The sequence below is a fragment of the Anser brachyrhynchus genome (genome assembly GCF_964034855.1).
Source record: "Anser brachyrhynchus genome assembly, chromosome: 1".
Taxonomy (NCBI): Eukaryota; Metazoa; Chordata; class Aves; order Anseriformes; family Anatidae; genus Anser; species Anser brachyrhynchus.
Window position 1 is genome coordinate 6,271,609 of NC_137694.1, and position 15,394 is coordinate 6,287,002.

A 15,394-nucleotide genomic window follows, 5' to 3' on the forward strand; every position below is an offset into this window, starting at 1 on the left:
TGTCGTTGTCCTATATGAAAAATAGACATTGAAATTCTTCCGATACTTTTACAGCTATTAGACACTTAAAACTGTTTAATATAAGTGGCTTATTTCAGAGAGCAAGAAAAGCAGATTCTGGCAATTTTGCCCGTGATATCTCTTCTATCTGTGTCGCACTTTAGTCAAAATTTACATAATAATGGGCAGGGAAGTGGTGTGGCACACGAACCGGTGCATATTAGTTCTTAGTTGCTTTCCCAAAAGGCTTGAAAATTCAGCAGATTTAATCTAGGTCAAAAAAAAAAAAAAAAGAAAAGAAAAGAAAAAAAAATACTTCCATTTTGTAGGCAGAGGACATTTATAGAGAGCATTTGTATTCACAAGGGTACGGGAATGACAGAGTGCGACTCCTCCAAAAGAGCTCCCCGGTGCAGCTGAAGGCTGACAGCAAACTAGGACTTGTGGCCAATTAACAGAAAGGCCGTCATAACTTGCGAGGCACGGGCTGAAAAAATTGAGCTCCGTGGGATCATTTTTCATTGGCCATTTACAGGGCTTCTCCAGGCCTGCAGCAGTTGTGCTATAATGCGACAGGGGCGGTTCGGGGCACGCTGGGGCTGCTCTATTGCCGCCCTGGATGTTATAACCAGGCGAAAAAATAGAGCCCGGGGTGGAATTTGGCATGTCCTGTTTGTGAATCCTTCTGGTATATGAGCCCCAGCCTACCTGCGGCTAACGTATTAATATTAGAAGTGGCATTGCTCTAATATGTGTTGTCATTAGAGTGGCATTTCGGGTTCCTGGCTGGTGACAGGATTGGTAATACAGTTTCCATCAGGGTGCCAATTATATCGAACTATTAGCAAACCTGAGCTAATTGGGAGGCGGCATCGTTAAAGGTTGATTTCTGCAGCGTATGGCAATTCTATCCGGGATTGCTTCAGGAGTGAAGCATTGCCATCGTGCTCTCAGGTGACTCCCTGTACAATAGAGCGAGAGGATGGTGCAGGTAGGAATCAAAAATGCCTCCCTCTGCCTTAGCCACCTTCTTTTCCTGTTCAGTGGAATTGCAGAAACAGTTAAGAGTTTTATTTCTGGAAAGGTTTTGCTTTCCTTTGTCAGGAATGTCTGTATTTGCTATTCAGCCAGCTCATCTTTTTCTCAGTTTTTGTATGGAGTCACCAAACCAGAATCTCTAAGGCTTGAAACACTTCTCCTAACAGTAGAATGGTGTCTTTCACTCCGGTTAGCTAATTGCACGAAAACCCCTAATATAGAATAAATACTGGACAAGGCTTCCATTGAGCTGCACCAAAATTAACGAATGTAAAGACTCTTGTTGCCCAACTGCACCTGAGCTCCTGCAGCAATAGGTCTTTTCAGTGGCTTTGGTGGACGAGGATTTTTGATGTCTCCGTCGCCTTTTGGAAAATGACAGTGTGGGTCATGGCGTGTTTGGCTGCACATCATGCTGCTCAGGCAGCTGCTTGTGATTTACCGAGCACGTCTTTCAGCGTTGGGGTGAACATCTGGAATGCAAGAGACCCTTTAGAAATGCACCCCTGTTAAATCGCGGTGTAATGTTTAAATTTTGGTCATGGAAGAGTAATGTGAAAATCAGGAAAGGAATATTTGGGGGGGGGGAAAGAAGAAAAAGAAATCCTCCTTAACTTAAACTAGCTTGAACTGTGCGGGATTGACAAGAAGCTACTGTCCCAATTGAGATTCCAAGCTTGTATGAAGCCAGCACCTGTTCTGCTTGCAAATGCACACACAAAAGTGAGCTTCATTCACAGAAAGAAAGAAACATAGCGGGACTTCACTCATTTAGCCTTCCAGGGCCTTCAGTCCCTTGATCTGTCAGCCCCTTAGAATTCAAACGCAGCCTTTAAAGGAATTTTCAATTCACAACATGATGACTTTGTTGATGTCCTGAATGTGAATGTATTTTGAATTGAATTTGTCTGCCAGGATTCCATTACGTGCTAAAAGAATACAGAGTTCAATCATCAGATAATCATTATAGCTGTTTTGAAGTGTTTATTTTATTAGTCTGGAAGGTAAAGCAAATTTCATACTTTTAAGTTGTCGCAGCCTTTGCAGACGCACTGATAAGCTCTTGTATTTCTATACCCTATGGTTAGGGTTCAGATACTGGCGGCAGGTGATAATATGCACAATGCAGCAGAGATCCAAACTGACAAATTTTGACAGTTGAAAACTATAAAAACTCATAAATCAGGCCAAAGAATATGAGTGGTGTTTTTTTTTTCACCTGTATCTTTTCTCTTTCAACTCCCCAAAGTTAAATTTTCAAGAAATTGCAGCAGGTTTTTCTTCAAGCAAATCAGAAGCACAGAGCACCGCGTGCAACGGCAGCTCTTAATTCCCGTCCACGGCTGAGGGTTATTTTCTCATATGGATGCACGCATATAATTGCTGGTAACTTTAAACTAGGAACCGTGTATTCAGTATTGGGAGCTGTAAGGAGCGTTTTCACACCCGAAGCAAGATGGAGGTTGCCGTATTCGTTCAAGCATGAAATCCTGGCTGAGAGATTAAGCCTCTTACACAGATTCCAGTGCCGTTAAAAGCCAGCAAGGAGCGCGCCCGCCACATCTCTGAGCGGAGGAGAGCTTCCTTTTGTTCACTGCTTAAAATTAGGGATGTAAACAGTTCTCGTGGAGTAATTAGTCTGTGCTTGAATTGGGAGAAAGCGATAAAAATACTGACGTGGATGAGCTCCTAGCGGTGTCTGCGCTGGAGCTTGCAACCTAACGAAGAGGAGAGGCTGTTTATCAGGGAGTACAGCGATAGGACAAGGGGAATGGCTTTAAACTAAAAGAGGGGAGATTTAGATTAGGCATTAGGAAGAAATTCTTCACTCTGAGGGTGCTGAGGCCCTGTCCCAGGCTGCCCAGAGGAGCTGTGGCTGCCCCATCCCTGGCAGTGCCCAAGGCCAGGCTGGATGGGGCTTTGGGCAGCCTGGGCTGGGGGGAGGTGTCCCTGCCATGGCAGGGGGTGGCACTGGGGGGGCTTTGAGGTCCCTTCCAAGCCAAACCATTCTGGGATTCATCTACTTGCAAGCCCAGACCATTACAGCTCAACTCACATCCCAGCATGCAGGGCTGGTTTCTTTAGGGACACATTAGCTAGTAATGACATGAAATTGTCTTGATGCTATAAACCTGATTTGTATGCGTTTATTTACCCTGCCACAACATATATAATCCAATCCTGAATGGAACTGGATGGGCTTTGAGGTCCCTTCCATCCCAAACCATTCTGGGATCCCATGAAGGCACTGACACAGCTCTGTGTGTCCATGCTGCTGGGTGGATGGGGATAAGTGTTTCACCAATGCCTAATTCAGTGAAGAAGTCGCACAGAAGGAGAAGTCCACTTGCAGGAGTTCACCAACTGCTCTCTGAAAAGAGCTCATAGGAGGACTGGCATTGTTTGAAGTTTCCTGGTGAAAACTCTGTGTTTTGTCATAATTCCACAATGTGCACAAACATCCTTCAGAAGCCCAGGTTCGCTGTCAGCAGAAAATCAAATGTGAATGTGGTGTTGTGAGTGTCCTTGCTGTTTGCCTTCTTTTTTCCATCCCTAACTTCTAAACAGTTGCTTTAGTGAAGCTGGGGCTGAACGATCCCCATGCAATCCGTTGGTGCCATCTTTGACAGTGACTCATGTAAAGCTGTTTCCAGCCATACGTGAGACTGTTTGCCCCCATTGGTGTCTTCCTAAACAGGTTTCTGTTGAAAAAAAAAAAAAAAAAAAATGGATATAAAATCTCCACCACTGGTGCTAATTGGTGCCTTTGGCAGCCTGAGCAGGGGCTTGTGAATTGGATGTGTCATGGAGAATTGAATGTGTCAACTCTCTCCCAGTGGCTGGGACCTCAAGGTCTTTTTCTGGCACTAAATTTCCTTTGGAAAAAAAAAAAAAGAGAAAAAAAGACAAAACAAGGTGAGATAAGAGATCTTTCTCCTTTTTTTTTTAATGAGGTGTTGAAGTTGAGCATTGCAGTGTCTACACTGCAGCATTTTATCACCAGAAGCGCTGAGAAGTAGGGCTGCTCGCCACCGTTGTTTCTCAGGCCCCCGTTTGCTGCTACCAGCTGCTGTACAGTGCAGGGTGGCAGCTTTCATTCAGTCTGTTCAAGCATCTGGCAGAATAGCCACGAAGTTGTTGCGGATGTCCTTAAGGGACTGTAGAGATCTGCATGATTCATTCAGTACTTTTTCTAGGTAGAGAGCGGAGATGTTGTATGCTGGAGTAAATACGGAGTAAAGTATGCTCGAGTAAATCCAACTCAAGCACAACCAGTGTACAAAAACAAAGGGAATTTGGTGCTTTGGAGGCATGAGCTCCCGTTTCTTCAGTCAAGAAGAAGCTAGTCCACACGAAGTTAAATCAGAGTTAAACTGGGCTGACTGAGAATAGGCAGAACCATGTCCACAAGTCAATCCGCCTTATAAGTAGTCCTGAATAGGAGGGGAGAAGGTTATCACTGTCAGGCTTTTGGGTATTTGGATGTCAGAAAGGTTTAGCTGGGGTTCAAGCTGCTGTTGTGTCTGCTGATGATGAAACCATGATTATGTGTGCAGGGGGCTGGAAAGAGGGTTGTGTTTTGTTGTTTTTTTTTTCTTTTCTCATAGGAAATATACTTTTATTTTCCAGTGCTGTCACAGATTTGTCTATGGTAATATTGCATTTTCTTGGGGTAAGTGGAAGAATCCTAGTCGTCCTTCAGCAGGGCCCAGCTACCAGCCCAACAGCACACATGAACCCTGTGTTTTCACACAGCAGTCTTCCCTTCCAGGATTTCTGCAGAAACAACTGAACTCGGTATTTTCTCCTGTGGCACGTGGTACTGAGCCAAAGGGATTTTACACTTAAGGCATCTTCAAAGCTGGCTTTTTGGAGCTGCAGCGGTGTGTGTACCTTGGCAGAGAGCACCTCCATAGGCTAAGCTCTAGCATTTCCTCTGGGACTGTGCGCATGTTCACCTCTCCTGGTCTGGATTTTCGTATTTTCTTTTTTTTTCAGTCCAACCCCAACCTCTTTGTCGGAGAGCTTCAGAATCAAGTGTCCACAGATCGCATCCATGCTCTCCCCAAAGCACGGCAAACCATTGTTTTATTGTATTTGTTTAATAAGATGCAAGCAAAACGAGTACAGGTAATGATTTTATCCGTGTGCATCTTCAGGTGTGTCGATCTGTGGGCTTAAAAGGCACCATAACAGGCTGCTGACCTGCTGGAAACATCTGTGTGTTTCCTGCTGTTTTCTCCCAGTCTTCATTCCCAGAGACATTTTTCTCTCTTACACAATTGCTCCCCAAACATGACTAGTTAAAGGGTATTTCATGGGGTATTCATCTTTCAACTGCAGTTCTTTCAAGTGGTGCCAAGAATGATGAACCCAAAGCTTCCAAACATCCTGTGAGAATAAGCCCACAGAGCCCAAATCCAAAATAAAACTCTTCAGACCCATGGTAAGGACATCACAATTGCAAGGTCACGACTACTACTTGGTATTTTTTCCTCAAAATCCTCTCTCCTGGTTAAAAAACTGTATACTAAACAGCTAATAAAACAAATACAGAGGCAGTAGTAGAAGATGGTAGACTTTGGAACCAGCTGGCAGGACAGAAGTATGCCATGCTGTTTTCTCAAAGTTGTGCTATTTAATGTCGCAAACTCTGATTTGTTTCCCATTTTAACTCTGGATTCGAATAATTAAAATGTGCAGAGTTTACCAGTGGAATAGAAGATTCAGAAGCACTCACAGGAAGCACAAACCCTTACAGGCTGTGGCTGTCTGTAATAGCCATCCCTATCGAACAATGTTCAGCTCACTGAAATAATTATCAAACCTTCTCTTTCGTGAACTGTGAAATTTTAAGGAATCTGTTGGCACCACGAGAAGCGTTTCTCCCAGCTGTGTTAAGTCAGCATTACCTTCCTGCCTGCGTATTGTGCTGCCTGCAAGTGCTTTTCTGTTAAGGGATAAACTCACCGTATTCCAGCTGGGAATACATGATTACCTTCGCTTGTTGTAAAGGTAATGGTCGTCACCGGCCCTGCTGCAAAGCCAGAGGGAGCGTTCACAGAGCAGTGCACAGCTGGAGCCGAGCAGGAGGCAGCGGAGGGGGGGTTCTGGATGGAGCCCTTCCACGGTGTGCTGTCAGCGCACTCCATGCGGCCACTAAAGACGCTTCCTCGCCCGTGTCCTCCTCTGCACGCTCTATCCTCGGTCCCCTTTGCTGCTATGGCAATGCTGAGAGGCTGAGGAAAAGCTGGCACGCCAGGGGTGACGTGGTGTTTCACCTTGATAAGCACTAGGGAGCCGCTGCCAGCAAAGGACAGAGTGTCCGACCCGTGTCACGCTCCAAGGGAGCAGGAAGGCCAGCGCCGAGGCTCGGGAGCTGAGGTTTCTTCCACTAACTGTTTGGTTTGGGCATTTCCCTGGAGCTGCAACAAATCTCTGTCAAGGATTAAGACAATAGGATTGTTTGCTGGTTCAGCAGTAAAATCACCATCGTTTCGTTTGCCGTGAAGTAGGTTTTTACCTCAGTATTTACTTCGGCCTCCCAGCAGTTTTTCCCTGTCCCCGTACCAGCTGGGTCACCAAGCCTCCTGACCGCAGAGCTCCAGGGGAGTTTGGGTGCCGCTTCTTAGGGTGACATAGCTCCAAAGCAGGAGCTGCCCACATCCACAGCACTGGGGCTGCATTCAGCCCCAGCCTCTTTCCCTTACGGACAGAGCAGCAGCGGGTTAGGCTTCGAGGGTGTGCCTATAACACTGACGCTGTGCTGGATGGGAGCTGTTTCAGGGGGAATTTCCCTTGTGTTACGCACCGAAGTGCTGTGGTGATGCTCTCAAGGTGTTTTCTCTCCAGCTGGAAGTCAGATTGAAGTTGCAAACTGGGTTATTGTGTGGAGGACCCCACCTGGAATAGGGATGCAAGGTCCTCCTGCAGAAAGCTCTCTCCGTGCCCCGTGCATGCCAAGGAGCAGCAACCTCACAGACTTCAGTGCTGGAAACCATGCAGTGGGACGTAGCCTGAGAGCCGTTACAGACTGCAGCAGCTCAGCTCCTTGTCCTTTTATTTTTGTCCCACACCATGATGTTATAGCTGTCCCTGAGTCCTGGCCTCACCCTGGGTGGATGTTGAGCTGCCTGGGCTGCGTGTGCTGCAGGAGTGCTTACTGGCTGCTTTTGCAACAGAGAGAGCAGCAACCTGTGTCCGATGCCACATGCTGCTCAGTTGGACTGTGCTGCCAAAGGGAAAAGGAGGGATTATGACAACTGAAGCTGCTGTACTGAAACTGAAGCTGGTTAGGCAGGAGCAGGGTGAGCAGAGCCTCTCGTCGTGCTGCCAGCCACCTCCGCTATCCCACCTGCAGCAAATTCTCCTGCAGCTTATTTTCCCTCTTGCGACTGAGATGGGCATCCTGCCTCCAGTCTTAGCAGGTTTCAGAAAGGGGGGAGCAAACCTTGGCTCCTTACATATAGGCAAAGCAAACCTTACACACAAGGCCCTTTAAATGAGGTCCTGCTTTAACCTGATTTTCTGCCTGGGATGCAAGAATGAATTCCTGCTGGTTTGAGCTTGCCATGTTGCTTATACTCAAAGTGTAACGGGGAGCCTTTAGAAAAATGTAACCTTATTTACACCGTACAAAGCCAATTGGATTTTAGTTAACTTAATTTCTAAGTGATTACAGTTCACTAACAATGTAGGTGTGCTATAGATGCAATGCACAGGGGGTGACTTTTTATTTTAAACCATACAAGCTTTCTTTTATTCATGTCATTCAGGCAGCCTCATGGTAATTCACATTTCCAGCTTTCATAATGTGTTGTTCAACCAGTTTTTTCTGCCTCCCTATTGTACTCTCACAAATCATACTCACTAATTTCTGAAAGCTTTTCATTTCTCTCTATAGGTTGTTGTTTCGTAACATTTTATACAAGAAAAGCTGCTCTTGAGGCACAGAATGCACTGCACAATATTAAAACTTTACCTGGGGTGAGTACATTTACTTTTCGATCCTAATTATTTCATTGCCAGAAAATAGCCCTTTTGCTTGAGATGCTGCTTCGTGCCCCAAATGACCTTGGTCTCTTGGGAGGGTGACAAGCCGGATGGCCTGTCCTGTAACAGTGCCAGTCCTGTAGCAATGGCATTATCTCCAAAGGCAGTTGCTCTTCTGTAGAAAGTCCCTTGGCTGGAAATAGTGCTGATTCCTGCTGACTAGAGGCAGTTACTGAAGTGCAAGGTAGATCCAATTTTATTTTTTTTTTAAAGAAAAGGAGGTGGGGGGGGAACATATGGCAGAAAAACACTGCACCACTGGGGATTCTAGTTTCAAAAGGGAGAGAAGAGAAAGACAAAATACAGCCAACTTCATTAAACGCAGCCTTTGTAGACATGGTTTCTAAACAACTGCCTGCATTATCTTGGTGGCTGCACATCAGGGGACCGCAGAGCGCAGCACCACATCGCTGCCTGCACAGAGCCATCCTGCTTCCTGCCACCGCCGCTGCTCAGCACCCTGCTCCCACTGATACATCCCACTGGTGCTTAACACAGTTGTGCTTGTGTTACTGGGCTAATCCTACAAACTGTAGCTTGTTATCCTGCAGTAGTTCAGACTTGAGTTACAGGTCTGGAGCAAAGGATATCACTGGTAATTGCATGACTTAACTCTGAAGTCTTCTTGTTCTAATGTTTTAATTTGTTCTGCTGGTTGCAACCAAATACTTTGGGGATTGAAATGGAAAAATATAAGGGATAGGGATGTATTCCCTCTTGATGTAGGCCAAATGTTCCACTATATGTATGGCTTGTATGGTTACACACAAAAAAATAAAGTATACATCATTGTTATAAATAAGTAGAATAATGGTTGGACTGACAGTTATATGGCCAATATCTTCTTTAGCTCCTACATGCTGTATGTGAAATTGGTCACTACCTGTTCGAAAAAGTCATGTCTGGCTGGCCCACTTTATGCAACTGCTATTAGGAAAGTCACCTCATCTGTCATGGAAATGAGGAGAAGTATGTTGGATAGTTCCCCATGAGCCCTGCTCATTCGCAGAGGTAGAATGGGATTCCTCCGTCATTTGCAAGTGGAAATGCTGGACGGGGTGAGAGGAAATCTGCAGAGACCAGCCAGCTTAGAGGAAAATCAAAGAACAATTGTGCAACTTCAGATTTGAGTAAATTTTTCCAGTATCTGGCTCTTGCAAGGGTCAATTGACATTCACATTGCCACTTGCAGTGGCAGGCTCAGCTTTTAAAGGTGTTTGGGATGATGTGCTATCCTCACAGAGAAAGAAAGGTGCTGAGGGACCCCTCAGGAAAAGTGCCTTTGAGACCCCTCTGGAGCTCAGGTTGAATCACAGCATCCTTTGGTTCTGCAGCTCCACTTGTTGGTTCCCATCCCCACTGCTAGAAAATGCCAAGCCCTTGGATGAACGCTCTCAAACCTAATTCAGCTAACGTTGAAGTTAACCCAACTCATTGTATATCTGCCCTCCAAACACAACACGTTGTATAACCGCTCTCCAAACCCAAGTCATCTCCAACAGGCTTTCAGTCAAGTGGCTGTGCAGGCTGGCTGGGTGGGATGGACACTCCAGCGGAGGTGGTCCTGAGCTGCTGGTGCTCCTCTCTTCTTCCCTGAGCCCCACAAGCTGGCAGCTCTGTTTTTTGAGGTCTTGGATAAACCCATAGGTGACTCAGAGGGGCAGCCTCCTTCCCTGAGCTCCCCATGTACAGGTGGCAAAGCTGGCTCAGCTCTGCACAGCTTCTTACTTGAGCAGGGCATCATTTTCTCCTCTGCTTCTTTATAGCTAAGGAGCATGCAGCAGTTAAAGAGGTTACTGCACCTTTTATTTATTTTTTTTTAATAAAGCTCAAAAATATAACCTTTTTTTTCCAATGCTGCCTCTAACTCTTTGTCATTTAAAATGTTTCTTTTCAAGCTCTGTTTTTCCATACTGAACATGAGGCTGCAAACTTTTCTTTTAAGGAAATGTGAAAATTGCATTCCCATGACTTTGGGGCCTGGCCTTTAAAAATACTCCTGATACTGCCAGGGATGTTAAGATTTTACTTGGAGATAAATTTTTATACTTTCTTCTTAAAGACACATCTCTAATAAAGAGAACCAACTCAAATACAGATCCATTACTTCAGGAACAATTCAGCATGTGTTATATAACAGATTCTGTATTTTGCACGTGCTGTATGCTGACATTCAGCATATATTGGGATACTGTTATGCTGCATCAGTATATTCCCAAAATAACTTCATTTATGCGTGCTATGAAGTTGTGGCACACATGCTGAAAACACTTGACTTGAGCAGGATTCTCCTTCTATGAATTTTAGCAATTTCCATGCTGTTAGATCTGGCCCACTAAGCAGCTTTCCCTGAGCTAGCAGGGATTGGTAGCGGATAGCCCGTGTGTGAAACAGTCTCTTTCAGAGCAAATGGAAGCAATTGTCTGTTGGGGTTACAAGGGGTGAATTTGGATCAGGTTTATTCAGGCATCATCTTGCTTCCAGTAAACAAGATAAGCTATGTGGGAGGTACAGTAAGAAGGTGTATCTGGAAACAGAAGAATATGTGCCTTCCACTTTTGCTGGTATACAACCATAAGTCAGATAAGAAGCATCCCTGAATAGACCAGGAAAAAAAAAAATCAGGGGCACAAGCAGGTGGTTTACTGGTTTGAGGTACAGAATTAGGGCAGGGATGCCACAGCAGCTGCACCTTGCCTGCACGTAGGTATCACCCATCCTGCAGGCCTGGGGACAGGGATACCTCTGGCCCAGCACTGTGTGCGTTAAATGATTGCAGCCAGGTTCTCTCCGGTCTTTGCCTCTCCATTTCTTAAATGCAGACCTGCTCCGTGTTGCTCAGTAAGCAGGTTGGGGATCGATACTCACGAAGCCAAAAAAGTGCTTTTGTAGAGTGAAACCTATCCCCCTTCTGCATGTTCAGCTTAATTTAGGTGGGTAGTTGAGCAAAGCCTGCAGTGCGCTGTTTCTGTATCTGCTTTCTGCGTGGACCTCATCCGTAACAGAGACATGAAAGCACGAGCGCTTTATCTGCTCCTTTGAGCTGCACCCTTTTAGTGGACATGAAGAAAATAAGACCAGACATAAAATGATTAATGCAGAATCTTGGAAAAAAATATTGCAGGGTGCCTTGCTGTTTGATTACAAGCCTTGGAATTAGTCAACATTTCCATAATTCTAAACCAATATACACCTGTTTTCCCACTGTGATGTGAAGGCACAACTTAATTTAACAGAAACCCTGCTGTGCTAAATCTCTCATTAAATACCAAGCTAGTTCTGTAATTTAAAGTTGCAGCACCACTATTTTAACTGAATTGCCTTTGTATTATGAAATTAATAAGAAGTTAATGATGCACTTTGCTGTATTCTCTCAGATTTTTTTCACAGCAACAACAACAAAAAAGGAAAATAAAGAAGAAAAACATGTCACCAGCTGACATCTCAAGGCTTTTCTTGTTTTAATCATTTTCTTGAGGATAAAATTCATTTAAAAGATTTTTTTTATAAATTTTAAAAACTTTCAGCATAAGCAGGATCAAACATCTTCTTTTCACTCATGATTATTATAATCTCTCTGTTAGTCATAATATTCCTTGTCATATAATGGAACTTTTATCTTTCCCCAAAAGTGTATTTAGATATCACTTGTTACAGTAGCATTGCTACTAGGCAGAGAAAAAGATAGGCAGTGTTAGAGAAATGCACGCATATTGATATATATGATACATATCAGTGAAATAGGGACAGTTCTCTTCTGTTTACTTGGTACTGGCATCACAAGTGGCTTTTATGTCTTGTAAATGAACAACACGAATTTTCAGATGTGTCTTTTCAAATAAAGCATGCAAGCGCATAGCTCATACCCTAGCTCATAGGGATGCGGTTTGTGTTATTCAAGTTACAGTTGCCTTCTTACGGTGTGAAAGTTGGTGTGGATTTTGTTTTAAAAGGCAGAGGGGAGAAAAGGGGAAAATTCAATTTGATTATAATAATTGGGATGAGGAGAACCAAGACTTAACTAGTCTCATCTTCATTAAGAATCTCATGGCTTTGCTAGAGATGTGTAGCTTCTATTCCCTGAAAAAAATAGTCCAATAAATTCTTCGCATCTAAATTTATTCTGTCTTTAGTTAGATGTAATAATTTTAGTCCCCCTATGCTCTAATATGCTGCTTAGTGAAAATTGGCTTTTATGGAGAGGGCAAACCTTGATGAGCTGTATGCAGGGACTGCTCTCAGAGGTGTTTGTGACACTGACATTTTTTGGTTTGGTTTTAATGTACATACTAGATTAAAAACAGAATCCGCTCTATTTGGCTAACTAGTGCATTGGGTAGGATTTCCTGGAAAGGGCTAAATGCCGATACGTAACAAAAGTACTATATGTTGGTCGGGTTCTTGAAGCCCGACAGCTGAATAAATGGACCTTGAACGAATCTGTTCAGTACCAGGAATCTACTGGAATCCTTTTCTAAAATCAAGACCTAAGTCTCTTTGGAGTCTGTTTTGCATTTGCAGTTAGTTTCACCTGACATGACAAAGATCATTTGTTGTCTCTATATTGTTGCCTATATCCTCATAGCAGAGGTTATCACAAAAATAATTAACAGCCTGCGCTGATTTAGGTGTCAGCACTCCTGTGCATTTAACAGACTAATAGTTTACGTGGCTCTTATTTCAAGTGGGATGTACATATTCCAAATAGCAGCAAGCCCTTTGTATTGAAGTTCTGGCATGAAATAAGAACGTTAGCTGTATGAATCAATTTAATTAAGGATGTAACAATGGAGAAATACAGTTTTGAGAAAGCTCTTTAAATTTTAACAGCAAGGTGGAGTTTGTAGGATCTAACTGTCTTGTAAAATATTAATGGCCTCCTTTTTGCCAGATGTTGTCAAGGAAAAGACTTTCATTTTTTACATTATAAGAATCACTACTGACTTTATAAAATGCCCTTTACGTGCTAAGGAAACAGGACTGCCTTAGAGGGAACTTCTCCCTAAGCATCGTGTGCTAGCTGAAAGAAACCTCGGGGTCCATTTAGGGGCGCAAAACAAGTGAAACTATATTTTAAAGAGGAATTTAGGCCATTGGCCAGTTCAGGTGCCCTTTCACAAGAGGCTTCCCCCTGCCCTGCTGCAGGCTGACCGTCCATCGGCAGGATGCCAGCCTCCGTGGGGCTTCCCCTCGCCTCTGCAGGGCAGCTCACATTTCTCGTTGGGTGTAAAGCTCAGGCTGTCTTCTTGTTTGCCCTGCTGTCGGTATCCTGTAGATGGGCAAAGGCAATACCATGCCCCCTCCATGTGCATTTGGCGTAAGGGGTTGTAAAATGGAAGAGGAATCTCTATCGGGTTATCAGGTTATTTAACCTTCAGCATAATCAGAATAATCCATTCCAAAATGCAGGCATCCGTAACGGCTTTGTTTGGATCCACATTCACCTGCTGATAAAACAAGTGAATTGTCTAGCAAAAAAAGAAACCCGTATATTTCTGATTTTCATTTTCCTTCATGAGTTCTGCTCATTTCTAATGAATATTATTGCACACTCCTTTCTGGAATAGCGTTTTAATAACCAGTCTGCTTCTCTGCTTTAGGCCTTATGAGTTGTCAGTACTGTATGAACATTATGTAAAAATTACCTGTAATAAAAAGGTAATCATCCAATACAACTTGAATAATAGCCTGAATATGAGATATCAGTGACTTTGAGAGATTTTGACAAACAGAAAGGGAATTCAGAGAGTAATTAAGTTAGTTAAGGGTTTGGAGTGATTGATTTATGATGACAAATTAAACTAATTCAGTACCCATATAGCATGGCCAAATGCTGTTTAATGAAGGATCTGAAAAGTGTAGAAGCGTTTAAATGATAAAAATAAGCAGATGGGAAAGTGGAGAATTCCCAGGGAGCGTCTATTTCGAGGAACTGGGCTATAAGACACCACTGAATGATGTTGAGAAAGTGAATCTGGCCTGTTTCTTCCTTTAAAATACTACCCAAACGATACTTAATTTTTGTTCAGCTCAGAAGTTATTTTTATTATGCAAATACATCACTGCCACCTCTGTCCCCCAAAGATAAGTTGCACCGACTTTGCCATTTAAATGAAAAATCACTATTTACACTAAATTCAAACACCTGAGTGGAAATGTTGGGTTTGCGCCTACCATTGTTGTGAAACAGGACATAGCACCAGCCCTGCATTCAGTTTTGCCTAAAATGGTAAAAACTGACAAATTGACGGGAGCATAATGAAATCCCTGTAAGTAGCTGACCTTGCAGCTGAATGGCCAAATGATAGGTGTTGTGCGGGCACAGGGAGAGGTGCGTGTTGGCTAAGTGAGAACAGCTTCTCTAAATCGAGCAGACCGTTTCATTCATAATTATAGCCCCTTGTTCTCAGTGAAGGATGGGGGCCAGATTCACCTTCTCTCACAGCCTGATCATTAGGATACCTTTCTGGCATGCAGGAGAATGCAGTGCACATCCACTCTGGCTTACTTGTTGTAAGGATTTAACTTTAAATGACCTAACAGAACCATCACCACTGGACTCAGCTGAGATTGGAGGTCACCATCCCTCCTGTTGAAGCCGTTTCACTGTGCATGAAAGTATTAAAATCTCATGGGACTGAGAGGAAGCAAGTAAAAGCGCTTGGTTGCCTAGTACTGAGAGTAGTGACTCAAGAATTGTGATGTCTGGATATGAGTTCATGCTCTAATAAGGATTTTTATTATTTGGAAAAGCTTCCAAGGTTTGGAAGACACTTGCCCTGAATAGGGAAGTGTGTCAAGTAATAATCTGGCAGGAATGTCCGTCGACCTGAAGTACAGGGGGAAGGCATCTAAATTGTGGGGTGATGCCCCGATGTAGCCCTTGGGGTACGTCAGGAGGATGAAGAGCTGCACAGTGAGATACTTCAGATCCTGGACATTCAAATCAGATGGTCGCATTTTCCTGGTGTAGCAGATCTGCTGGGAAGCAAGAGCACATTAGCCCAGCTGCAAATGCAGTTAGATGCAACCTAGCTTTTTTAGATAGCTGTTTTGGAGTAGTTTGGGCTTTTTTTTTTTTTTTTTTCAGCTTTGCAGTATAATACTGTTGGGATGGAAACGAAGTAACTCATAATGCTGGCTTAACCTCAGCAAGTTTCCCTGATGTGAAGCCCATCCCTAAAAGGCCGACTTGCTCTGACATGTGGCACTACTTTACCTCTAATTTCCATAACTCCGGACAGTTGAAGTCAACACTTCGCAATACCTCTGGATTTTAATGGCCAACTTAGAACATCTTAAC

The 15,394-nt window shown here is 43.8% G+C and overlaps 1 protein-coding gene across 17 annotated transcripts in view; it reads left to right on the forward strand.

The window, feature by feature from the left end:
- CELF2 (CUGBP Elav-like family member 2) overlaps positions 1 to 15,394 on the forward strand; it is a 567,685-nt gene that overhangs the window by 456,123 nt on the left and 96,168 nt on the right. For 15 of the 17 annotated variants that reach the window (XM_080580950.1, XM_080580958.1, XM_080580956.1 and 12 more), the window contains one exon: positions 7,943 to 8,025. The exons of the other annotated variants lie outside the window; for them this stretch is intronic. In XM_080580950.1, the coding sequence (XP_080437076.1) occupies positions 7,943 to 8,025 (83 nt within the window). The remainder of the gene's footprint in view (positions 1 to 7,942; positions 8,026 to 15,394) is intronic. 17 annotated transcript variants of the gene reach the window in all.